This window comes from Strix aluco, chromosome 4 (genome assembly GCF_031877795.1).
Source record: "Strix aluco isolate bStrAlu1 chromosome 4, bStrAlu1.hap1, whole genome shotgun sequence".
NCBI lineage: Eukaryota > Metazoa > Chordata > Aves > Strigiformes > Strigidae > Strix > Strix aluco.
In genome coordinates, this window is record NC_133934.1 from 29,276,201 (window position 1) to 29,302,735 (window position 26,535).

General features: G+C 40.4%; 2 protein-coding genes and 1 long non-coding RNA gene across 11 annotated transcripts in view; 2 read left to right on the forward strand and 1 right to left on the reverse strand.

The window, feature by feature from the left end:
* Window positions 1–3,920: 3,920 nt before the first annotated feature.
* COMMD8 (COMM domain containing 8) lies at window positions 3,921–10,368 on the reverse strand. Of its 2 annotated transcripts, XM_074822447.1 has the most exons (5): window positions 10,269–10,368; window positions 9,019–9,174; window positions 7,894–8,046; window positions 6,039–6,194; window positions 3,921–4,364 (listed from the first exon to the last, which is right to left on the reverse strand). In XM_074822447.1, exons 1-5 carry the CDS (start codon window positions 10,311–10,313, stop codon window positions 4,344–4,346), a joined length of 531 nt encoding a protein of 176 aa, XP_074678548.1. In that variant the 5' UTR covers window positions 10,314–10,368; the 3' UTR covers window positions 3,921–4,343. The 2 variants fall into 2 exon arrangements, with proteins under 2 accessions (XP_074678548.1, XP_074678547.1); XM_074822446.1 differs by lacking the exon at window positions 3,921–4,364 and having other exon boundaries at window positions 5,991–6,194.
* Window positions 10,369–10,500: 132 nt separating this feature from the next.
* On the forward strand, window positions 10,501–21,035 carry LOC141922733 (uncharacterized). Its single transcript, XR_012623063.1, has 3 exons — window positions 10,501–11,103; window positions 12,705–16,271; window positions 20,062–21,035. It is a non-coding gene; the product is annotated as an uncharacterized LOC141922733 (long non-coding RNA).
* Window positions 21,036–22,608: 1,573 nt separating this feature from the next.
* Window positions 22,609–26,535, forward strand: part of ATP10D (ATPase phospholipid transporting 10D (putative)) — a 55,359-nt gene continuing 51,432 nt past the window's right edge. For 5 of the 8 annotated variants that reach the window (XR_012623064.1, XM_074822449.1, XM_074822454.1 and 2 more), the window contains exon 1: window positions 22,609–22,657. The gene's annotated coding sequence lies outside the window, so the exon portion shown is untranslated. Of the gene's footprint in view, window positions 22,658–23,391; window positions 23,489–26,094; window positions 26,181–26,535 lie in introns of those variants that run through there. The other 3 variants (XM_074822450.1, XM_074822455.1, XM_074822451.1) reach the window with 2 other exon arrangements.

The following is a 26,535-nucleotide window of genomic DNA, read 5'->3' on the forward strand; positions in this document are numbered from 1 at the left end:
AGGGCAAGTAACATTATTTTTATAATTTGCTTTTATATTTTGTATCAAGTTATGCTGCATTTTCTGATTCAAATTGCAGGTCTATTTATGCAAATGTGAATTGCTGTAGGTGCTTTTTACATGTTGAAATGAGAACTTCATACAGTGCGTCCATTATATGTACTTTTTTAGTTAGGACTTTTGGTTCAAAAAGCCTACTGTACAAAATTTTGTTTCTGGTCTTAATTACTTGCTTAAGAGGTCTGTACATAGTACCTGCAAAACCACAGAGGTTTCACCAATATATTTATGATGGTTGTTTTCCCTTTTTTTGCCCACATGACCACAGGACCCAGAAGTGAGCTGGTCTGCAGGGGCAAACACTAGGAGAATATGAACACATGTCCCTGAAACGGTCAGTGTTAGGTTAATGGTTGGACTAGACGATCTTCAAGGTCTTTTCCAACCTAGATGATTCTGTGAAAGAGGACAAAAGGAGGAATCACCTGGGATCAACTGTTAAAAGGTAGTGTGGTGGGATGTGCAAACATCAAAGCCATTCAACTTATCATAACCAGCTAATTAGAAAGAGCTCAGGCCTGGAAGAACACAGAAAAATATGGATATGGGCAAAGTGAGCAAATAGGCAAGGACAAAATTAAAAGTTATTTAATGTTAATGGAGTCTCTTTAAACTCCTGTACCTTTAGTCTAATTCCTACACCTTCAGAAGGTTTCCCCAATTTCCCCCCTTAGTCACAGACTCAAGTGGCTGTGTGAATGACGCTCCCCACATCACAGCCCTTCTAAGGCTTTTGTTACCAGCGCAGTTCTTGTATTTTACCCTGGTCCCAGCATACAGTTCCTCCAGGAGCTGTGACATGCACTGCAGTGCTCTGTGCTGTATGAAAACCTCTGCATGGCAATGTAACTCCAACTTCCTCATCTAACCTCCCCGTCTTCAGCCCAAAAGGGAGCATGGCTGGGCATACTTGACAGGTATGCTCTTGGCCACAGGAGCTTGTTCTAGACGTTTCCGTAATACATAAGTTTTTCCTATTCACGACCTTTTCATGTCTACCTGTATTCATCGAAGTGTATGTTGGAGCTGACACCAGTATAATGGGGTTTGTGGAATCTCTAGCTTTTTGCATCAATTTGGTCTAGTACAGCCTCCACAAATGCCTTATCTGTCACAAGAGGAGACCCTGCTTGCTTCAAAAGTACCTACATCTCAGAGCAGAGACAAAATGAAACTGGTACATGGTACAAAAAACAGAGCAGCAAGCTCTCTTCTTCATTCCGTTTGATCCTTTTCCTTTACTGGAGGACATTACATGCCTTACAAGGACAGTTCCTTTCTCTGTAGAGATGTAAGGTCAGGGTGCATGTTTCAAATGCAATTCCATGACAACCATGTTTTAGCTGCTAGTTCTCAACTGCTTGTCAACTGGTGCTCCTCTCCCTCTCTAGCCATTCACATAGCCATTGTTATGCCCCCTGTCAAAAACATCATTTTGATGGTTATACAAACAATGCTCAGACTTTCAATAGAGTCTAACACCCACGAAAAAGCAGCTCATTGCACATTTATTACTGTCACATAACAGAAATTGTCATTTATTCTAAAGCAAAAAATCATTGAAAAATTATTCTTCAGCCTTTCCTGCTCAGTGCTGCAGTAAAGGACAGGACAAATATAGGATGATGCTATAGGTGAAACACCACGACATACCCTTAATTATAAATCCATTTTTACATAACTTACTATAAAATTTTAAAGGAAGCTATGTACTTTTAAGTCTCTACTAATAAGAAAATTTTTAAATAGCATCTACAATTTAAAAAAAATTGTTTCTCAGCTATTTCATTCTCAGATGCGTGGCACATTTTCCAAGAGAAGTTTCATAGGTTGAATGTAAAAATAGACGTTATCATTTGTGGCCTTTTGCTGATGAGAAAACACATAACTTTATTTTGAAGAATATACTGTATTTTTCAACCACTGATCTTTGGAAAAGAGGCAGTAACATAAGTCTCTTCAGCAACATACTGCTAAATAAGTTTAAAATATCCAACTTTATACTATTTGAAGTAAAGACCTTCTTGGTATTTGCTTTCTTAAATGTGTTCACAGTATATCTATAAATTGTAAAAATGGATGAGCAGTATCTTCTACCCAAATGACATCTCAAACTTGATAGTGTACGCTCCTATGAAATAAACTGCTATTTATTATTTCTGCTACTGTAAACTGAAGTTTTCAGTCCTTTGACCTAAAGTATAAAACCAGCGTGCCAACAATAAAAATCTGTTAAAAATCAGTTCCTAAAAATTAAGCCTCTTTCCTCTACAAAAGCTTTAGCAACATACGTTATCACAGTACAATAAAAGCTAAAGCAGAGCCACACCTTCAGCATGCACCATACATCCATAGAGCATTTAAGCACATAGCGCCACATCAAAGCGGTGTTTTCACTCTCCTATAAAGCAACTAGATCTAGAAGAAAAGGGAGAATTGAAGTTAAGACAAATATACCTATGAATAGACATGACCAATTTATTCATTACACTCACAATTAAAAAATACCATTCTCCTGAACCAACTACAGGACAAACTTCAGTAACTCTTTCCAGATTTTTTTATAAAGCTAAACAAGTATCAATTCCAACCTGAATTTTTTAGCTTGAATTTGGTACCACTGATGTAAGGACTTTATCTGTTATCTGATCCATTATCAAATTTCTGTTGTTTATAAATATTCAAAACTATGATCATACCACATCTGCTAGAGATTGCAGCCCTTTCATTTTAAGATATATTTTCCAGTCTTTCATTCCTGTGACTTAATCCTCTTCTCTGCTTTTTCTGATCTTTCTTGAATCGCTGACACTGAAGTACATGCGCATTTAAACGTACCAGTACCAAATAAAAGGGAAACACACATTTCATAGACACAGATACATTTTTTTTTTTTTAAATACTCTGACCCACAAAACTTCTTGGCTAGTTTTAGTATTAGAAACATATTTAGGTTACTATCCATGAAGCCTACTAAAATCCTTGTCATAGAGGCTTTTCTACAAGACAGCTTCTGGTCTTCCTCCTCTTCTCCGATCAGCCCTCTGAAGTCCAATTCTTTTGTACACTTGTATTATTTTACACTTTGTTTATATGAAAACTTATGGCACAATAAGATCTAGTAGAAGAAAACACAAGACCCCTGATTTTGAAACTATGAAGATGGTAAGTCATCAACACTCTGCCTTTTTGCTTTTATATATACACAAGACATGCACATCCACACATGTGGAAGAGTACATATTAGTATTTATATAAGGATTACAGATAATTTGCTCTTTATGTATGGAAAAATGGTTTAACAAATAGTAAAACCCATAAAGATTCCTGGTGTATGCTTGTCTAGTGTTACAGCTTCTAACTTCTGTTACATACTACAATCAAAACCCAATCTGCTTTCAGATTTACACCACAATTTACCAATTCTCTGCTCTGTTATCTGGGCTGGGAATAGCCCTTTCACAGTCAATGTAGGTCAGCTCCTCTGCAGCACTGCACCTCCTTTTGAAAACATTGATATATTTAAGTGAAAAGCCATCAGCTAAGATACAAAACCCAAGTTAAAAATCCAAACTTTACTCTGAGTAAAGCCCCAGTGCTTCTTCCTCAATTTCTGAAGTGCTGAACAGGTTGCCAATATCCTTGGGAGACATTCAAAAGCTGTCTGGACACGGTCCTGTGCAGCCAGCTCTAGGTGGCCCTGCTTGAGCAGGAGGGTTGGACAAGATAACCTACAGAGGTCCCTTCCAACTTCAAACATTCTGTGATTTTATACTGCTTCTGTTTGTAAAGCTGACTTTCCCCAGTATCTAAAAAAATTCTGAGTTTAGCAATTAAAATCAAGAAACAACTTACTGCAATTATTCACACACAAAATCAAGTGTTTATTTACTATTTACAAGTATAAATACATTACTGCTACAAGTACTCTATCATGTTCTTAATTATCGTGGCACTTTAGATAAGGATAACTTATTATGCAAGTAAGACACCTTAGTTTTACTAGGCACCTGTGCAGTCACTGATGAAGTTTAACCAAAACAAATATGGCACACATCGTAAGGGGTACTTTTCTGTAGTTCTATAAATCTTTAACATTAAAAGCGACTGTACATTGGATTTTTATATTTTAGGTCAAACACAACAGTTTATTTGGTCACAAGTCATAACAGCATTCTCACTGTATTTTACAGCATCAACAACTTCTGGCTTTGCAGAGAACTTTTTTTTTAAGTTAATTGGGGAGCCATTGCCAGCAGACACTGTTGTTGATCTGAATTCCATCATTTCAGTTGCAAGACAACCTTCAAAAAGAAGAAAAGGAATGAGATTAAAGTTGGATGACACCAAAACTTAAGCAGTCTAGGAAATACAGCATTCTGCTTTCTGTTAGTGTAATATGCAACTGCACAAACATGTCTTTCCTCTGGAAAATACACCCTCTCTCTCTCAGCTCTCTTTTACAACCTCACACAACTATCACTTCCAATAACTTTCTTTAGCACTTACTGCATGAAAACCATTCCTCAGCTCCCTGTAATCAAAAAGCAGAATGGTAATTTCCAGGTCCAGTGAGATTTCTTCTGCACAAAGCAGAACCGAGGGACCATTTCTAGAGTGAATTCCTCCTTGTGCACAAATAATACCAAGTAAGGACATGACAACATCCCACAGCTTCCATACAGACCTTCAAGGAGAATAAAAGAAGTGTGGAGACTGCTAGAGTATGTCCCAGAAAAATCCTTGTTTGCATAGCGTAGAGTTAATGACAAGCTACTATTTTTATTTAGTTTTGGAGGGAAAAATCCAGGGTAAAGCAAGCTGCTAAGGGCTCTCATTTCACAATAATACCACCTGTATCTGGACTAATGCACTTTTCTCACTGGGAACTGCGTAGTTATTCAGAGGTCTCACAGCCTTGTTAAAGCAACTGGTAGACATAATCTTAGTGTCCTTTTTAATTCAAAATATTAACAGCACTATTGTAACTTAATATTTAACTCTGAGGTATAAATCTTTCATTTTCAGTTATTACATACTGATGATTTTTTCTAAATGTTCATCTACAGATTCCAGCTATAGCATAACATTACATATAACATCTATAGAACGCCTTAGTTGCTAAATGTTATGAAGCAACTAGAAGCTGCTAACTTCTAAAACATGTCGATACAACACTTTCACATTCATGCTGCAAGATGTCAGAGAATTCCATCTCCCAAATAACAGAAAATAAATATTTGAAGACATTTTCAGATTTTAAAAAACCCCAAACAAAACCACAAAACCCCCACTTTCCTTTGTAACAGAGCCAGAATTAATCCTGAAAGGTAACTGAACAAGTAGGGACTCCAGGGTTTGCAGTTACCACTAGGGTGCAAATCAGATGACACTTCTTCCACATGTAATTTTTCTTTGAATTCTCACTTCCCTTAGTCTTTTCTATTAAGAAATCTGAGAGACTCCAAATAAACTCTCACTTGCAATTTTCTTCTTGGGCTACTGTATGGGAATCTTTCTAACTTTCTTCCTGATTTACTATGACATGGAAATTAAGGCACTCAGTTTGAACCAAACAACTCTTCCATGTGCATTCCCAGCCACTGACATTTTGTGAATTCAGGGGAACATTGGAGTTCTCTCCAAACTTTCAAAATCAACTCTCATCTGACACTTTGTCATGTCATTTGCTTCTCCTCCTATTCTCATAAGACTTTCTAATGGTGGTCTGACTACTATGCTTATCAGGATTCTAATTACATTTTTAAAAAATTCTAGACTAAACTGTGCTAAAAATACTCCTGAAGTCTATCCAAGATAGTCTGCCTTATGTGAGGCTTTCTGTAACTCTATAGTTATTTTGCCAGTGAATGATTTGCTTTGGGTTTTCAGCAAGATACCCAGAACAAACAATTTCAGTTAAAATAAACTCAATACATGAGAAGTCAGGAACAAAGGATGGTATCAGAAAAAGCTACCTTATTAGCGGCTTCCAGTGCATTTATTAGGTTCTGCAACTCTTCCTTATTCATCTCTATAGAAATTGGCTTAATTTCACCATCTTCTCTCACATCCAAATCAAGATTGAGAAGTGGCATTTGCAGCATGGAGATCTTATCACTGGAGAGAGCAAGCTATGCAGATTGATGAAACAACAATAGTGTAAGGTGGAGCCATTAAGTTTTTAGTCTTTCATAGGATTACATCTGCACTTTATATTAAATGCGTACTACCAAAACAAACATCAACATGACAAAACTAACTCCTCTCAAGTCATCTCTGCAGTTTTTGGTTTTGCTTTTTTTTCCCCCGTTGTTGGGATTTTTGTTTGTTTCTTAATACCGGCAATATACTTAAATAGTAAAACCCCCTCTTCATAGTAATACATTTATCAAAACAATTTGTTAAAATTACTGGGCTGCTATACTTTAGTATTCTAGGTGAAAAGAAAGGATACATTTGATCATGGCTCTTTAAAAGTGAAGTCTATGAATTCTGAAGTCACTCTTCAAAGTTCTGGTAATCAACAAGAAGGGTCACACAGAAGGGTCAGTTGGGAGAAAGAAGACACCTTTGTGCAGTTTTCTACTCCCTCTACAGCTGATCAAACACCATTTGTCAGATAACCTGACAAACACTGATGAAGAGGATTACATACCAACTGCGCTTTTTTTTTTGTTTACTGTTGTACTCACTTTAATATAAATAAGGCTTTTGAAATACATTAAAATCAAAGATCAGTTGATCATACCATAGGTCCGTATTGTACATGCCTATCTTATTTATTTAGAAAGCAGAATGTGGTACAGCAGAGGAGAGAATGTCCTTGGTACAGTTCAACTACAGTAAGCAAAAAAAAAAAAAAAATCACAACCAGCTCAAAGAAAAAAAAAAAGAAAAAAAGAAAAAAGTGGTTTAAAGCAAAATAGTTCAGACACATACCAGAAATTTGTATCACAAAATAGAAACTCAAAAAACCCTCCAGAAGAAAAAGTTAAAAGAAACAACAAAAACAAAGAGTTCACATAAGTCTAACATCTTTTTGTCAGCAGTAAATGCAGTTAGCAAGAGATCAATCCCTAGTAATAGTTCATCTGAAGCACATTATGATGCCATATTTGCTATTGCAAAATCTTGTCTATTGTGGGCATTGCTCTTTGATTTCCAAAGCTGTTTGCTGCACAAATTATTTAACACCCTTGTTGAAATGGAAAACTATTTAACAGCTCCCATGGACTAACTCAAAATATAAACAGTGTAAGTAACATTGTTAAGTCTTTGATAGAGCTTAATTTAAAGCAGCTGTCTTCGTAACCCCAAAGCACCATCCAACTTTAGGCAACACAGTTATTATTATCAAAATAAGTCTAAAGATAAATGATTTTAAACTAATTATTCAATAATTGTTTATTGCAGGAATCTAAACATTTGAAAAAAGTCAGGGAAACACATCCTGCATCAGTCCACTACTCTTTAAATAAATATTTCTTCTTCCTTTGAGTAAAAATACTGTCTGTTCAGGCCTCAAAATCATAACAGCATACAAAACTTTCAGGTTTTCCTGAAAAACCCTCAATCTCCTTTCAGGAAAGAGATAGGTATTGCAGCTTTAAAAGAAAGGAGAGGAAAGAAAAAAGAAAAAAGAATAATTTTACTTTTACAGTTCATACAAATTTCTGGCAAGTCTCTGATGCATTGTCATGAATGTACTTTTCTGATACCTATAAAAATTAAACCATGCTCCAGAATGAGCAGGCCTAAGGGGACCGTATCGATAGTTACTTCTGTGCTGTGGAACACTTCTTTCAAACAACATTAAGGCAACACTCTCACCTTTAACTGCCAGTCAAAATCCTGCAGCTGGGCAGAAGAGATTGCATTTACTCTTTCCACTAGTGCATTCCTGATTTCTTCCTTTCTGCCTTTTAGACATTTTGTGATTGCTTCTTGATAGTTTAAATTTAACTCATTTATCTGCTGAGCAGCCTTCAAAAATAAAAAAAGTGCTTGATTAAATTATGAACCACATAAATAACATGTACTACCTGTAATAGCTGTGCTCTGTATATATCCAAGCTTCTACCCAGATAGCTGTTATACTGGACTCCATAGTCTCATCTGTCTTATACTGCCTTCAGTGGCTGCTCTCTGATAGTATTTACCACAGAAACATATAAAAAATTTCTTGTCATTTAAATTAAAAGACACAAGAGAATGGAGGCTTTATCGGCCTTCTTAGACACCACCCTAAAATCAAACCAAAAAAAGTCACACACAACTCAGGTTTAGCTCTGAAAGTTTATAAACATCAGAGCAGAGACAAAATACATTAGTTTAGCTGAAACAGACATACTGATGTACCGACGTTTGTATGGCTAACCAAGTATCTTTCTTTGAGCTAGCTACTAGCAGGTAGTCAAAATACAAGCAGTGTAAAAAAGATGAGAATTAACATTTCTGATAATGGAAGAACTTTTTTTGCAATGTTCATACATATCGGAATGCTCTGAAATATAGTCGCTGTCCCACTGGTCCTCCAGTCGCAGTCTAGGTTTGGGGTTTTTTTGGATCTACATACAGTCAGTATTTTAAAACACTTCAATGCAGTAGTAATGAACAAAGAAAGCCAAACAAGAGTGTGAACTGTTTTTATTGCTAACGACAGGTTATGTATTTTAAGGAAAACAGACTTAATTTGGTGGTACTTCTATTTAAGTGGCTAAAACAGTATTTTAAAAAGTATTATCCAGTGCTAGTTAAAATAAAAGTGTCAATTTCACTTTTTCTTTTAAAAGCCTTTGCAGTGTATCTCTAAATGCTGCTCACCTTCTACCTATTTAGGCTTAGTCCGCTACTATTCAAATGCTACACTATAAAAATACTTCAGGACTAAACACACTACAAGATTAATCACTTCGGAATGATGTCTCAAAGTCAAGCCCAGTGATGAGCCCTTACCTCTTCATCAGATATGTTTTTGCCAACTGCAGTTTTGAAATATGTCATTGTTTCTTCTAAAACTTCCATCCACTCTGACAAGCTCCAAATAGTGCCATAATCCTGGTATCGAGGATATGCACGGCCACATATGCCATCAATTATTTTATGAAGAAACTGAAACAACAATACATAACTTAAGAGCATAATTCTATCCCAGTTAACCTACACCAGCTATAAGACTGATCAGGTGATTCAGTTATCACTCGTACTGTCTCAGTGCTTCAAATGCAGCCAATGCACCATTCTAAAAAAAAGTCATAAAGAGGTAGTCCCTGAATATGAACTGTCCCCCCCTCTCTCCCAGAGTCAATCCACAAGTTTTGCCACAGAAATAACAACGTGATTCAGATTCACCTTGGACTTACTTTTGGACTTAATAGTTTTGTGCACAACTGTTATGTACTGCTGAGCAGCAAAGCTGCCACACCAAAGGGCACCTCAGTCAACTCTGCACTGGGATTGCACAACTCAAAGTGCTGATCTTCACGCCTGTGCCTGTGGGTCTCTCTAGTCTCCTAAACCAGTGTTCTCTAGCACTGAGGCTTCTTAGCCTGCTGTAGTAATTTTGAGCACCGTAGTGAGGCAAATCCAGCCAGTTCGCCGCTTCACCACCTGGAAATCGCGGGAGCCTCTCTGGGAGCAGCCAGGAGCTCCGCACGGAGACCACCCCCCGCAGTGCCAAATAACAGCGCTGAGCCCTCGGCCGGCGGAAGAGCTCAAGGCTAGTTCCAAGCATCTAACAGCAAAGCAGGTGCACCCCCGGCGTATTTTGAGCCCGTACTTTTGGTTTCGTTTTGGGGAGGCCCTGCGAGGCGGGCGGGTCGGGGCCAGCCCCGGGAGGCCCGCAGAGGGCAGCAGCCCCATTCCACAGCCCCGCGCCGCCGGCGGACCACGGGCTCGGCCTCCCCTGCAGGTGCCGGAGAGCGGCACCTCGGCCTCCCCGCGGGGAACACCGCCCTCCCCAGCCCCGAGGGCCGTTACCGGACACCGCCCGACCGGGACAGGAGGGAACCCACCCGCTCCCGCCGCGCCCCCACCCCCCAAGTTCCCTTCACGGCGGCAGCGGCCCAGAGGTCCTGACTTAACGGAAAGCAGCCGTCCTATCTGCCAGGGAAAAAGGCGGGCTGCTGACCGGCACGACAGCCGCAGCTCCGCCTGCCTCAGAGGCGCCGGGGCCCCGCTGCCGCCCGCCCGCCCGGGGAGCCCACCTCGACGGCCCGGCCCGGCGGGAGCTTCTCCAGCAACCGCAGCATCTCCCGGCCCCTTCCGCCTCCCCCCAGGCACGTGACCGCGAGCACGCGCGTCCCCCTCCCCTCGGGCGGTGACGCGCATGCGCACGGGCCAGGGCCCGCCCCCGCCGCCTCAGGCCGCAGGTGCTCTGCGCTACCCTCCGGCCGCCGGCGGGTGGAGTTGGAACTCCCAACATTTTACGAGCTTTGATACGCAAGAGCAGTCAAGCTATTTTTACATGCTGCCTGTTTTGCAGTTTCGCTTTTTCACTCATAACAGGATAACTGGTGGCAGAGGAGGAAGTTCAAAGCTTCCGACAGGCGCTGCATCTTCTCTGACGTTAAATGAGATTGAGGAAGTTAGGTGAAATACTAACGACAGAAGTCTGTGCTGCCCGTACAGTGTTTACCGTGAACAAGTCGTTTCTGCTTTGCCAAAGTGGTGTTCAGCGCTCACCAGACCGTGGAGGAGGTTTATGGAACAGGTTTTAGCATTAGCAGTGACCTTTCCCTGCCTTAAGTTGATTTCAATGGGAATGTGAAGAAGGAAAAATGCCCAGACCACTTGTACAAGAAAACCTGTAGGAATTCAAGTCCCAGCAACACACAAAACCGCACAGAAACTGGTAACACTTCTAGGCAGACCTTATTTCACTGAAATCACTAGGCTAATTCACAGGTGAAGAGTTACGCCTATATAACACTGCGCTGTAAGAATGTGAAAGCAGCTACAAGTCAGTACTGGTGGATATAAGGTCAGTGGAAAACCCCAAGCTGGTTAAGTCGGTTTGCAGCATGTCTTCTCCAAAGACAGGTATGTATGTGGCCTTGTAGGAACAGTGTTGTGTGGGGGAGTTTTGGAGAAGAAACAGATGGGGAAGAACTGATTTTATGTTTTGCTGACTAAACTTTCAGATCCACCCACTTTCAGGGTTTGCTACTGCTAGTAGATTAGATTTTTAGCAACGGCTTCTGGAAAATGTATTCAGTTTTATTATGGAGAAATTACTTGAAGCTGCCCTTAAATTCAGAAACAGCTGAAATTGCAAATAAAATATTTTGTATAATTTTCATTAATAATTGCCTTTTTTCCCCTAGAATTTGCTTTTTTAGGTAATGAAAACCTATCCAATTTCTTTTGGCTGTACAATGTTGCACACTACAAAAGAGAGCAGCAGGGGGAGTTTCTGCTCCAAACAAAACAGACCCAGAGACAGCACAGGAAAAATACGAAGAAGATCCAAACTTGGAGAGAAATAAATTAGGGGGAGTAAGGAGGAAAGTCATGAGTACCCTGCTCCATTGAACGGGATCAAACAAGTGACAAATGCAAGAGATGTAACATGTGAAAGACAGGAACACATGAAAGAGGACAGGGAACCACCATTCTGTCTGATACAATCTCAGTAAACATTTCAAAGCAGCTTATTTTCTGCAGGTCTGAAGAATAAAGTTTCACTTTTCATAGATGTGTAGTTTAAGATAATATTTGGATTCAGCCTAGTGAGATAGGAGGAGCAAAGTCAGACGGCACAAGGAAACAAGAGTTGGGTTAGCTAAATCCACGTTTCTAAGCCTGTGTACAACTGCAAAGTAGTAGGGCATACAAAGCTGGCCTTTGGCAGTTCAGAGTTTGTCTGGACTTGCATTATTTGGATCTGCCATCAGGTCTTAGGCCTTAAAAATACGAGGTTTTCATGCTTCTGTACCACAGCAGCAATAATCCACCCCACCCCTCTGAATGTAAGCTGCCAAATAACCACAAAATCAGTGACAGGGAGGGAAACTTGTAGAACAGAAAATAGGTAGGCTGAAGGGCAGCAAGAAAAGAAGCAGCTTTATGAGAAAGAAATGCAGAGTGAACTTCGTGTTATATTATCCACATTGCTGCTGATTTATAGAGGGTTTTGTTTGCTTTTACAGATAACCTACAACCTAAACTGCAGTAATTAAACATATTTTAAAATTAATCCTTTTGTTGCTCTTGGTTTTGGAGGAATGGCAATAATTAAAACATTGGGAAATAATTTAATAATCAGAGGTTCTTAATAAAGGTGTTTTGCATTGCTCTAAGTATATCCAGTTGGGAGAACATCTGAGCATCAGTATAATTTTGAAATTGGTATGGCAATAGAAATAAATACATAATTCTTCATTTTGCCAACACAGTAAATGGGATTTTTAAATGCAGAAGAAACATGAGGTTGCAGTTCAGATTAAGCAGAACTAAGAACCAGTTGCCATGAAAAAGGGAGATCCCATCAGTCCCCCAGCCACTGTTTCCAGCTCTGCTTCCCTTCTCCCTCCCTTTTGTGAGCACTAGGGTGCCTGTGGCTGCAGGATGAAACTGCAACTGATATGGCTGAAAACTAGTTGTTATTTCTGCACTGATTTATTTTTTTCACGGGTTTTCAGATTTCAGCCAGGTTGGAACAGAACACCACTTCAGACAGAGGAGAACTTTGTTGTTGGGACCAAGGGAGAAGACAAACTACCCCTCTGGCAGCCCACACTTAGATCAGATGAAGTTGGTCCTGAAACTGCAGCTTGACACATGAGTATCAATCAATGAACCACTTTAATTATTAAACCAGGAATCTTGAAAGCTTTTGTAGAAACTTACATATAAACATGCTCATAGTGATATGCTACAGCTGAAGGAGATTGAAAATAATGTATCTTCATTTAATTTTTACACTGACTAGCCAGTGAAGTTCATAGTAAGTGAGGTGGGATAAACAACATGACACTGATGTGCAGAACATTCTCTATTTGCTTTTCACAATCTATAATCATAATTTCTCCTGAATGAGAAATCAGTTTCTTAAATTATTTTAGTTGTAAAATTTAAGCACATAAAACCATGACAAATTTTGTTTCTCATCCTTTCCCCCCCCCGCCCCATTCTGTAAATATATTACTTGTGTATTCACTCTATGAGACATGGAAAGTACAGTACATCATGCATAGTGGATACAGTCTGTGTCCACAGCTCTATATGTGTCTCTATCTTCTCTAGCTTTTTCCAGATGTAGCTACAGGGACTTCCTTCAATGTTCTTGATTTCACTTCTCACTCCGAAATTTCAAAATCCTCTTGCTGGTTTCTGTAGCAGTGCTGTCCCTCCAACAGATTGCACCAAAGATCTAGCAATATCTGTAAGGGACATTCTCATGGTTCAGAGACGCACAGGTTATATACCAAACTCTGTACCGCCTTTCAGAGACAAGAACATACGAGAGATCATTCAAAACAGCTCTGCTACATTCCAGGATTTTCAGGGAGGAACTGCTATTGTCGGACTCTCTGAGTATACTTTGAAGTACCAGATGGGAAAAATCTTGTACATAATATTCTAAATCAAACAAGTTATTATCATAGGGTTTTTTAAAATATCTGTACTGTATACATCTCAACACCTGCCTGTCTGAGGTAGTGGAAGGACCAGGAGCTGGTATCACACCCACTGTTTGGTAGGACAGAGACAGGGGAATAGTTTAGACAGGAAGAGTGACCTACTTTATAGGCCAAGGAGCCTGTACTTGGCTTGATCCATATACCCACTAAAATAACGATCCATAGCTCAACACAAACTGGAGTCAGTAAGGGGGCCTGTGGGCTCATGAGTCCCACTGGTCACCATTTTCTGTCCACAGCTGGGCAGGCACAGGCTTATTCTGGGACCTATATGTCTTGCCTTTCCTCTCCCATCCTCAAGACACACTTCTTTGCAGACAAGCTTCATTGACAGGAGAGGGAGAAGCCTTTATCTCCCACCCAACAGGAGTTTCTATGAATATTCTTCTAACTCCCCTTTCCTGCAGTTCAGGACAATTATTTCTTACCCTTTGTTCAGGGAACATGGAAAAGAGTTTAATTTCACCTGATTTATTGCTACCATTTTATAAGAAAAAAATCTACTGTTACCATTTCTATTTTTCTATATCCCTCTTCTCATGCGTAAGAGTTCTAGGTGAACTGAATACTAGGTGTGTGTCAGGACTGGAATTTTACTCACCATGTGCAGGTCTAATGATTGTAATGGCTGGAATGCAAAAAGACAACAACAACAACAGAAAATTAATAATCACTTTTAGGGCAGATGCAGTAAAACTATAAGCCAAATATTCCTCCCCTTCTCTAAACCTAAGATTTTAATATTAATAATGAATGGTAATAGTGTGTTGGTGCTTTTCAAAATTGTTTGGGCATCATAAAAGATAAAAGAAAATTCCATGTGGGTAGATTATGATGACTCTTAGCCCTATTAGTAAACAACAATTAGTAGACACTGGAATATGTTGCATAGCAAGTTGCACCAACACATCATAATAGCAGTGGGGAGAAAGTATTCCTAAAATAACAAACACACTACTAGGTACATCTTCCCTCATCCATACAAGAAATTCATGGACTGCATTTATTATAGCTAATATAGTTGAGAGCTACTGTGATAGCTACTATAGATTTTATTTTCATCACATAATATTTTAAGGTAATGAAAACAGCTGTTGGTCAAATAGTTACACTGGCAAACTCTGATTTTGCTGACAGAGGTTGTCTCAACCAAGGGCATAGAAAGAGAAGGTAATTTTAACAGACTAAGAAAAAAAGCACAGTTTATTGATACAGCTATGTCCACATTGAGTGGTTTTTGCCAAGTTCAGCACAGCAGTGCCCTTTTACCACTCAATCCCTTCCAGGGTAAATCCAGCCAACTTGTTCCCAAGGCAAATGGCCTTGGGATTTACAAGTCTTTCTCAGTCTTATCAGTCTGTATCCAGTTTGGCAGCATATCACGTCGGCCAGAATGCCTGGACTTCTTTGGGGTCTCTAAATAATATAAAAGGGGCAGCTTTTCGCATCTACCTCCTACTTCTGCCTTTCTCATTTCCATGGGAAGTAACAATTGAATAGACTTCACTGAAGACATTCTTAGATTCCTATTAAACAACAAATCCTGTCTACCCATGCCTGAATCCAAGATGAGGAAAGAGGAGTCAGTACACTTTACGCATATAACTTTCCTTGAACAATATTTAACATCTGTTCCCTTTTTTTCTTTTCTGAGACAGACTGTATGACTACCATACTTAGCACAGAACTAGGATAAAGAAAAAATTCCAACTCTGCCACTATATTATTTGCTACTCACTTCATCTTACATCTGAGTTTTCCCACCTGCAGAATTAAGATAGTAATATCTCACTGTTCCTACAGGTGGTGTAGGAATCCATTACGTTTGTGGCTTTATACCATCACGTTTATTAACTTTAAATAATATCTGATAAGAACCTTTTGTATTATCCTTTTGTATTTTGGGAAAAGTATGACCATGGCAGCAAGCCAGGTGTGTGTTTAGAATGATAGAATTTCTTTTTTCTTCGGAAACACATGGCAATATGATATCAAACAAACGTAGTGCTCATGAGGAATACAAAGAAATACATTGCAGAGGAGAAGGAGGCCAGAAAAAAAGAATCTGAAAGTAACATCTTCACACAAAGCTAACTAAAATATGTATTAATTTGAAAAGTAGATTTTGGGAAGCAGTTGTAAGTGTTCTGGACAACTTCTTTAGAGTTACCAACTTTTTGAACCTTGCTAACTGTCACACTGTTGCTGCAGTTGCATAACCTCCATGACCCATGACCTCCATGACTCGTGGGACAAATTCTGCTTTGAATTATATCACTGCAATTCCCCTTTTTCTTCAGCATGAGAAAGTCTCAAATTAACAAAGATACAAAAAGAAGAGAAGCAGACTGCATACTTCTTTGCAATGACAAACAATTTTCTCATGGCTTAGTCACTGATGAGTAAGAGAGTCATGCCAATAAAACCATTGTATATCAGCTTGCTTATGTATAATCTCTCTTTCTAGGTACAAAAAAATGTTCTAATTTACCTAAAAGCATTACCAGCTAGCTGAAAAAGGCTGAAAACCCTCTGGCTCATGCACAACTGCAAGACTTGTATAAGGTAGGAAAATGCATGTATTTATAAATAGGGTTTTCTATAGTGAAATAATGAATCTCATTATGCAGAGGACAATAGCTTTAATTAGTATTTTGCTCACATCAGATCTGCAATGGTTTAATGTTATTGCATCAGTAGAGATATTCTTAATTTTCAGTGAAGTAGCTGAGATGGTATTTGCTTTTATTTAGAGTTACTCTGGAGCAAATTCTGCTCTCCAGATCATTTCTCTTTGCACTATAAAGACATGGTCTACTTGTTCTTCCACAAGCCACTGTAAAGAATGTAGTAAGAAATCTTCCTGTCACAGTTTGGAGAATATTTCAGGAGAAATCCTGAGTGACTTAAAATAGAAAATTTACAATTATGTTAATGTTCCTATTTTTCCTTAAATAGTTCCTTTACCTATGAAAAAAGGATGAAAATAAGGAGAAAATATAAATTGTTCATTCGAAGACAGGATATGTTTTTTTCATATGTTAATTACAATGCATTATATGATGTAAAATCCTAGCAAAGAGCAGTTGTTCTAATGTTGTCACATATAGTACTAGTTAAATTAAACCCTAGGCTTCCTTCCAAGTTTGAACTTGATCTACAGATACTGTGAAAGTATAAATCTCTCTTGTCTTTACCATGGCCGTTAATTAATCTTGGATCAGTGATCTACTGGGCTACCCAAGCAGATCAGAAACACACATGTGGTAACATTTCTTTCAAGTTAGCTGAAGCCATACTTGTGCTTTGTCTTGGTCTATACTTTATCTTGGTCTATACTTCATCTTGGTTTACAGTGGCTCTAGAAGGTGAGATGATCAGATATAAAGTCTGCTGGGACAGAGTTTCACCTTCAAAAATGTTTAAATACATGTGAACCATAAAAAAGTTTTTATCAGTGTGGTGTCTTGTGGACACTTTTGATGTGACACTAGGTTTCCTAAAATTAGATTAACCATCTTATGAAAAAAAAGCCTTGGATTTTCCCTTGTGGAAAATACCTGAGAGAATCACAAGTCCAAGTGGCATCTTCATACCTATCTGATGGATTATTTTTATTTGTTCAAGAAATGGATATAGTAGTTGTGACATTAGTAACTATGTTAAAATAGTGAACAATTTTGTTTAGTAAGTTGGAGTCATCTGTTCAGCAGAAATTATGAGTTAGAAAACAATGAATAGAAAAAAAAGCTTGAGAAACATTATAACCCAGGCAGTAACTTTCTAACAAGCAAAGAGAGAGGAAAACACAACTTTTACTAAATAGTTCATTTAATATCTCTGACTCAGCTCACTTTATTAGCCGATAGTCGTTTGATAAAAAGAAGATGCAGAATTAAGGTTATTTTGTGGACCAGATAAAATCAACAAGTCAAATAACTTGCTTATATATACAATGAAAAGGAAGGCACATAAGTACATAAGTGCATATCGAAAGTGTTCTGATGCACAATAAAACTGTAGCAGTGTAAACAAGCTAATAAGTTTACAGCTGTAGATAAGATAAGGCTGAAGATTAGCCACGGGAAATTGCCACACCACAGTAAACAGAAAAAGAAGGGACAAAGCAATTTACCCAAGTGCATCAAAGCCATCGGTGTGAAATTCCACTTAGCTAGTACTACTTTCCTACCATACACACTTTCCCATCAGTCCAGGAGTAGCAGCATTAGATAGTGTTCCTTTTCTCTAGTTATAGTTTTGTCTTTTCTTATTCAATGGGCCCATGTTAGTTCAGCAGGGTAGTGAACTTGGATTGGTAGAAACCGGAGTCTCACTATAAATTACCAGTTCAGCTTCCCTATTGTAGAAAGTACTAATGCAAAAATAAGAGGTAAATTTCTGCGGCATTAGGAGTTGCAGTAAGATGATGATATCTCATTTAAAATTATTTTCTGCTTGTCCTGGTAATTCAGAACCCCTTAAAAGTGAGACTTTTTTAGACTCCTTGTTAAATTCCAGTTGATAGTTACTTTCTGCAGAATGGGCAACAGAATGAAAATCCCTAGAACAAGAAGTCCCATCATCTTAGTGACATTCAGGACAGAAGTTCCTAATACATGATGGCCAAACCACAGTGAATGGTGTATCAGTAAATGCTACTTCAATAATAACTGCTACTGACTGTTTATAACTGCCCTCCAGAACTGGGTTGTAACGCAAGCTTCCCGATTCCTGGCATTCTGCAACTGGCTAAACATAATGGTATAAACCACAGGCAAAGCACAAGGATTGTATGAGTGAGTTCTACAGTCAGTTACTCCCTTAAAACTTGTCTACACAAGCTACATCATTGCAATTTATCCAACATTAACCAAGGTCTGAATGAGTTGGTTAAACTGCATTACACCTTTGGCTAGACATTTTTATTCAGAATTTAGTTAGCCTTCATTTGGTTTGATATAATTCATTCTTATCTGGTTTACTTTAGCAAAACAAAGGTGGATGGATAAACACCAGGAACAAAAAGAACTATTTAAACCATTAAAACAGTGGTCACTGCTAGTGTAAGAGCAAATGGGTATGAGATTGAGTTTAGAAGCTAGAAGAAAATTCTTAACCCTCACAGTAACCATACTCTGGAACAGTTTTTTAATACAGTAATACGAGCAAAACACCTAATTACTTTTAAGCTAAAACTCAGTTTACCAGATTACATGGCATGCTTGCAATAACAATGGAACAGATTCAATGACCCAGAAGGTGCCTTTCAGGAAAGTTCCCATGATAATATTTACATACCTACTCTACCTCTCTCAAGATTTACAAAATCTACATAATGTACACAGAATATATCTTCCACTGTAAACACATAAAACCAAGTGTTAGATCTTTCAAACTGAGCATGTAGTCTCAGAATCACTAGCAAACACTTTCACGTTGTGGCATTTATTCTCCCTTCTTTCAATTTTTGATTTGTAACATGGAAGCAGTAATACCTTCTTGTCTCACGGGGAGCTGTGAAGGAAAATTCATGAATATTTGTAAAATGCTGACTCCAGTGATGAACACAATCTCCTCACAAGAAAATCAATAAACCCATACAGATTTAGATGGTGTGTGGTAAATAAAGGCTATAGCCACACACAGACTAGAACAGATAAACAGCTGTCTCATTCACCGCGCATCCATATCCTGTAAAATGAGTCAGACTGGAGTAAGGAAATATATCTGAGGATCTTGTACTAAGAGACTACCTTGGTGCATATGCACAACAGTCAGCTTTAATTTGCGCTGGCAAAATATTGGGTTTTCATGTATAACATTGGTTAGGACTCTAAATACATCATTTAGCCAATGATCTTGTAAACAATAATTCAATGTAATTTAAAATTTAAGTTTTTTTGGTGAAATTTCTGCTACGGTTAAATTATTTGGGTTTACTACAGAGCTAAGGAGGAAAAAGGTGATCAAATTACTGGGTGATAATCAAGTCCCTTTCTGGCTATGAATTATGATTAATAGGCTACCACATCTTCAAAGATATTTAAAGCAGAGTGTATGTCATAGTATGTTACTATTTATACTGTAAATACACACCAGATCTCTCAGGTACATCCACTGACCTGATATGAATGCACCTTGTACTTGCTAAGCTGGTCCAGGAGCATCCACACTGCAGTAATGATAACCATCTATGTCTACAAACCCAAATCCCCACTGGCACTGCTATTTATGTGGATTTGGCACTGGAATGTGTGGGGAATCATACCCAGGTTCTTAGCATTTCATTAACTTGAGGTACTCTGGGAAATGTTTGATGGCATGCTATGACAAATTTCCCTCTTCCTTCCAGGTCTTCATGGGAAAGTCTTCAGTCTGCCAACATGTTTAGTTGACAGTTCCCATGATGTAAGCTCCTCTCTTTCATGTGCCCCAACCAGTGCCAATATGAGCACAGCTGAATGAGCTGTTCATGCTTGTACTTGCAGAGTTATTGCAGACATGAACAGGTAGAGAGTTGAAGAACACAGAAGACCAAAGAGTTCTCCAACTGTGCTGGAGTCATCATGTGCCCATAGTTTTCCCTTTTCATGTGGCTGTTCAGGAGTTAATAGGAAAGGCACCTGCAGACCTCTCTGGGAAAAAAAGGGATATATCTGTGTGGATGACATTCAGCGTTATTACCTCCACACAGAAAAGCTATCAGTGAGATTTCTCAATCAAGCATTATCTCTGGTGATTATCTTCTTTATAGTTACTCATCCATAGCATACTTGGGAGAAGACAGTTTAAATACACCTCAGACATGCTGAATGCTTGCTTTGCATGCTTGGGATCAAGACCATTTGTACTACCAGACAGTAGCACGAAAGGATAAAAGTGAAAATACGTATGTGTAATGGCCGAGTCAGGTGCCAGTAAAGCCTCCCACTCACCCAGTCAGACCTACCTCTCTGAACAGCTCATATACCCTGCTTCAACACATCTAATGAAACTGCACAGAGTGCTGCACTAAGGCAGCCAAGATAGCTCATTTATGGTTTGGTCAGGTATTTTTGCAGCGCACTGATGTGCAGGCCTAATCGAGGCAATTGTTATTGCTAGGCAAACAAGGGAAATAAAATGATGCCTTCTGTAGTTGTAAACTTACAGAATGGACTGACATGTATGAAAAATTATGAATGGGAAATGTGGGACTCTGCATATGAATTATTTACAGCTCCGATGTGATTACAGAAGAGATGGCTATTTTGTTAAAAGCTGTGTGATGTTCTCTTCTTTCTCAAACACCTATGCTAACCTGAAAGTTCCAATAAATCAGTATGTTAACCAATTAAACAACATTAAAGTAACTGTTTCCTGGCAGGCCTACTACCACCTGTGTCTTACAGCTGCTCACTCTGCCCTCCTCAGAATTGTATCCTCTTTCCTACAGCACCTGAGCCAGCAAAGGTTGTGGATCCTACCAAAGAAACATAAGAACTCCATATCTTTTCCTGCCCAGAAGAATAAACCTGCATATTTTCAAGGCAGCAGTTAATGGGCTTCCTTCATTTAAATATATTTTTATTCCATCTGACACACCAATATATTTTGAAATTCCTGCTAGCCATATGGGCACTTCAGAGAACAGACCATCAGCTACTGATCACTGAAACATAACTAAAGTGTTTTTGGTGTGTGGTCAGGGCTGCAGGGCATAATAAAATGCAGGACAACAGAGGAAAATGATGCCATGCACATGGGAAGGAGAGCACAACTAACTGCCACTGCTCCGCACAGCCCCTCCAGCTCTCTGTTAGGAATTCATTGTTGATACTGGACAAGCACTGGTAACTCCGATGCATTTCAGTAGGGACCAAGGGGTCCGCAAATAACTTTTTTTCTGTTTTTTTTAAGTCCTTTTCCAGCACAAAATGGTCTTGGAGTAGGAATTTTCTTACCTTTGTGTAAAAGGCCATGTGATTTCATTGTAAGGGGCAGCCTTCAAGAGTGCTCTGGAAGGCCATAAGAGCAAAAAGGACAGTGCGAGGCTTCAGAAGGGCTATTGATGAAACAACTCACTGAGGTTCCTGATGGCAGTGATTTGTTTAAGCTAAGTTTCTCAATAGCCAGAGGCTTACTTCCTAGAGAATAAAGAGTGTTTGCTAACCTTGATTAGCCCAGTGGCTAGAAAACTTGATGTTTAGACAGGCCGAGCTGCCTTCAGTGCCAGATTGTCTTGGCAAAACATCAAGAACATCAATTTCTCCAACAAGCTGTCAAGGGCGTCAGGTTCTGTCACAGCCGCACTCCTGCCACAGCCTCCATCTGCTGAGGCCTGAAGGAAAAAAAAATGCCTTTAAACGGTAACTAACCTTTGGATGGGCAAGCGCTGTGGTTGATGCAGATTGTAAAAGCAGCTCTCTTCATTTTTCACTTTGAAAACTCAGCACTTCAGCACGGCAGGAGAAAAACTGCTGATGCCTGAGCATGACGGCCCTTTGCCTGCATGCAGCCCGTGCGGCTGGTTTGGGACTGGGTTTGCCCCCAGCTGGGGGAAAGGGCTTGTTTGGCGGTACCGAACCTCACCTCCCGAAGCGGCAACCAAAGGCCTGGCCCCTACGGCAACGAGCAAAGCTTCCTCACCCGGGGCCGTGGGCTGTACGGCGGAGCCGCTTTCGGAGGGGCCCCCCACTGCAGCCCGGCCCGGCGGGTCCTGCCTCAGTCACTCCCCAGGGGAGAAAGACCACAGCGGGAAAGAGGCGGGAAGAAAAGAGCGGCAAAAGGCCGGTAAGGGCAGGCTGAGGTGCCGAGAGCGGTGACGAGGAAAGGGGGCGGAGGCGGGCTGGGGCGGCAGAGGGGCGCGGCGGTGCCGCGGGGGCCGGGCAGCACCGGCGGGGCGGGGCGGCCGCGGAGACGGAGCGAGGGGTCGCGGCCATTACGCTGGGATGTGCGTGGTGCCACCGGTAAGCCCGCCGGGACGGTCGGGGGGACAGACAGGCAGCCTGGCTGCGGGGCCGGGCGAGCTGCTGGTGGGGTGGGAGGACACCGGGGCCGGGCTCCTAAGCCGAGACCTGACAGGGGGCGAAACGTGGAAGCAGCGGTCGTGGAGGAACCCGCACTAATTCGCGAGGAGGCTGTGGCGGAGCCACCCGCGTCGCCGTGCGGCCGTGGGGACAAACGAGCCGGCAGGAAGACGGGGCTGTCGGCGGCTGCCGGCCGGACGCGAGGGTCGGTGGCTGCCGGCCTGCGGGCCTCACAGCCGGCCGCGGCTCGGCGGGCAGCCGCCGGCAGCCAGGTGCTCGGCGGGGGCGAGGCGAGGCCGCCGCCCGGCCGGGGTTGCCGCCCTCCGCGCCCCGCGCGAGGTGCCTCAGTCCTGCGGGCGGCCTGGGACGTTCTGCCGCGCAGGTGCCGGCCCTCAGCCTGAGGGGAGCGGGCACGGTCGGTTCTGGGCGTGAAAAGGCAAGGCCCTCACGACCGACCTGTCCGTTTTCACCTCTCAGTCGGGACTCGGAGGTGGAGGGAGGTCCCCCCTTCCTAACGGCGGGTGACATTTTGAGGGTGTCAGGGGTCTGGGCCGGGCAAGTGCTGCGGAGGCCGAGACGTCCTCCTGCAAAACCCGACGGCGGCTTCGCATCCCTTCGGCGGCTGGAGCTCGGGGGTAGGCGGCCGTCGAGGACAGCAGAAAAGGGCAGTTTGTGCTATTATGTGTTTAAGTGTCCCCTGGGCACGAGGCCACCCCAGCGTGTGTTAATCTCATCGACTGAGCTGCTCTGGAAGTTGACCAGAAAGAAAAGGTAATTAAGACCTTGACTCCAGAAACAAAAGCCTTTATTTTAGTAGTTCATGGCGGTGATTGAGGGAGACCGCATAAGCTTTTACTTGCTTTACAGATATATGGCATGGAAGTAGATTTAGGTCCATAGAAGTAACAGGGAAATCCCTGAGGCTTCAGGAAGGTACAAAAGGTGCATAGTGCACACGGTCAGTTACAGGATTAGGCCACAATAATAATTACGGGGCTTAGTAGTGAAAAAAATGTTCACAAGGATAGGAAGGCAAAATCAGAGTTCCTAAAAGGAAGTTATTGTTCTGTCAGAAGTATAACTACTGAAGAAAAATGTACTTTTAATGTCAAAATTTCATGCTAAAATAATTCTTATAGGGTATTGATGACCATAGTATTGAGAAACCTCTTATTTAAAAACATATTTATCTTCATATCATCACCAAGAGATAACAAAATTGTCGTTATCCTGGTTTTCCTAAGTGATGGGTTGCAGCAGAGAAGCACTAAATGGTTTCCCCAAGATCAGAGTGGAATTTAATTCTCTTCACTCCTTTGTGTGCCCCAAAAGCTGGTGTGAAGCCATCATTTTGGACGGAATCTTTACAGTTAGTCTGTGGGCAGTTACCATTTAGAGGGGCAAAAGCGAGGACTGACAGACAAGAATCACATTCTTTTGTTAATTGCCACTACTGTAGATGATCTGATTTTCAAAGGCAGTAGCCACTGCTGATACATGTTTCTAATAAAAACTAGACCAAAATCAGGACTGGGTGCCCTACATTTGTGATCAAAGACATTCACTCTGACATTCCTGTCCCACCTCCCTGTGTCAACATGAGTACTTCCACAGCTGTAAGCTGGATCAGGAAATCCAATAATGTTACTGTCTTTGAGTTAGTAAAAGGTCTTGCAGATCAGTGAGTTGAACCAGGTTCAGCAAGTACCAGATCAATTATGAAGGAGGGGACTAAGCCAGGATAGGAGGTAGGAGAAGCAAGAGCAACTTCTTTCAGTGTTAGCTTTTAAATCAGTTCAGCTACTCACAGCACTGCTTCTTTAGAGTCTTCAATAGTTTTGAGCTTACTAGGGTCAGAATTTGAGCATTCTTAACCTCCTGCATTTTTTTTTTTCCAGGCTCCTATATATTTTGGCTTAATTTTTAATAATAAAACTTTTAGAGATACACATTTGTAGTTGAGCCCTGAATTGCTGTAGGACACTTCTCTATTTCAGGCCTGAAATACCCTCTCGAGACATGTTTTGTAGTGTTGCAGAAACTGTCTAGTGGATAAAGTGGATTCACAGGTTATTCCTGTCAAAATATCCCCAACAGTAGACAGGTTTTATTGCTTCATGACAAATATCTGTATTCCTGAGGTTATAGAAGAGTCAGTTTTGTCAAAAATTCACCACGGTGTTGGAAAACTGTTTGCTGTTGTCTTGAATTCTGTTGAACAGTGTTGTAGCTGATGACCACTTGTATCACACCTAATTGTGATTTCTGTAATGACTTTTAAATGCCCTGTCTTGTCCATATAAAGCCAAAAGGCATCAATGTATGTTGTATGCTGTTTAAAATGGATATAAATACTGGCATAATTTCTTCTGTCACGTTAATGAAATGAAAATTCATTTGTGTGCTCCAAGTATAGGGGCAAATCACAATTCCTGTGTTGGCCAGTTAATAGTTGAGATCAGTGTCATGAAGCATTAAGTGAAGTCTGCAAGATCTGAACCTAATTTTAGACCTGAATATAATAAACAGTACTGGAAGAGAAATAAAAAGATAATGAGTGGCAGATGAGTAAGAAAGGCAAGAACAGAAGGACCAATACTAAAATAAATAAAGGGCCACAAAGAATTTCACGAGGCTGAAACAAAAACTAGACACCTGTGTAGTTTGAGTCTGACCCTCAGAACTGCCTCTCCAAAGGGATCTCCCACTGAAAATCTTAACATACCAAGGGAAAAAAGTGACACACAGCTTATGTTCTAAAACAGCCCTGTCATTTGTAGCTGGACTGCATGTGAGGAAGATGCTTTACTGGTAGAAAGTAGGAACTGTGCTGAAGGTACAACACAAATACACTGGATCAGCACAACAGCATTGACAGTTAAGGTGCTGTCAGCTGTAGCATTACCATCCGTTTGAAATACACAGGTCTCTCACATCTGTTGTAGCGTTGTTTCAGCTTCTTAAAAATCAGAAGGTTACATGTAAATTATTCATATTTAAGGTACATTTTTGGTAGGTAAGACTGCGCTATGCTTAAGATAGCTTTAATCTGTTTGGCTAAAAAATAGTGAAGCTGCACTGCTCCAGGCCTTGACATGAGCCGTCTAAGTCTGCACAGTACTTGAAGACCTGCATGGAAATCTGTACTTTTGTGGCTTAACTGCTGTTAGTTATCTAGTTATTAAGTAGCTCAGGTTATGCTCATACATGTATCATCTACATTTCTGGCTTCCAGTTTTGGCAGAGAAGTCTGTTTAAAACCCGAAAATCTCTTTAAGATAACATCAAATCTAGTATATTCATTTAAAGTGAGCTGTGGAGCGTTTTTTTGATTCAGAGTTGTCTTTTTGTAACACTATGTGTAACCTCCTTTCCCAGATCTGTTGAAGAACCCTAGAGCCTTAAACCTGAAAGCCTGTATGGATGTCTTGGGAGTTTCTGGAACTCTTGAAGAGCTGATAATGTAGGTGTCTTAGAAAACCAAAAGAATAGGACTAGTCAGAGACCTAACCTAGGATGTTGGGAACTCAAGTGCAGTTTCTTGCTGTAACAGGTACTTTCAGTATAAATTTCAACGAGTAACGCAGACTTTGTCTACACACAGAGTTTTGGCCCTTTAAAGAAATCAGCAGTGTTAAAAAACAGCAATGCTGCTCATATGGATCCATTTCTTTTAAAACTGTTTACTGTAACTTAGGGAGTATACACTGACTACAAAAAAATCACATCCTTTTGCATCATATGAACACCAGTATAAATTTTTTAACATGGCCCACTGTGGCATTTAAGGTGATGAATTAATTTGGTAAGAGATGAAT

Coding starts and splice junctions, on each gene's coding strand:
- COMMD8 (XM_074822446.1), bottom strand. CDS start 10,313: ATGCTGCGGTTGCTGGAGAAGCTCCCGCCGGGCCGGGCCGTCGAG. Junction 9,175..10,268: donor CGCCGGGCCGGGCCGTCGAG/GTGGGCTCCCCG, acceptor TTGTTGTTTCAG/TTTCTTCATAAAATAATTGA. Junction 8,047..9,018: donor AAAACATATCTGATGAAGAG/GTAAGGGCTCAT, acceptor TTATTTTTGAAG/GCTGCTCAGCAGATAAATGA.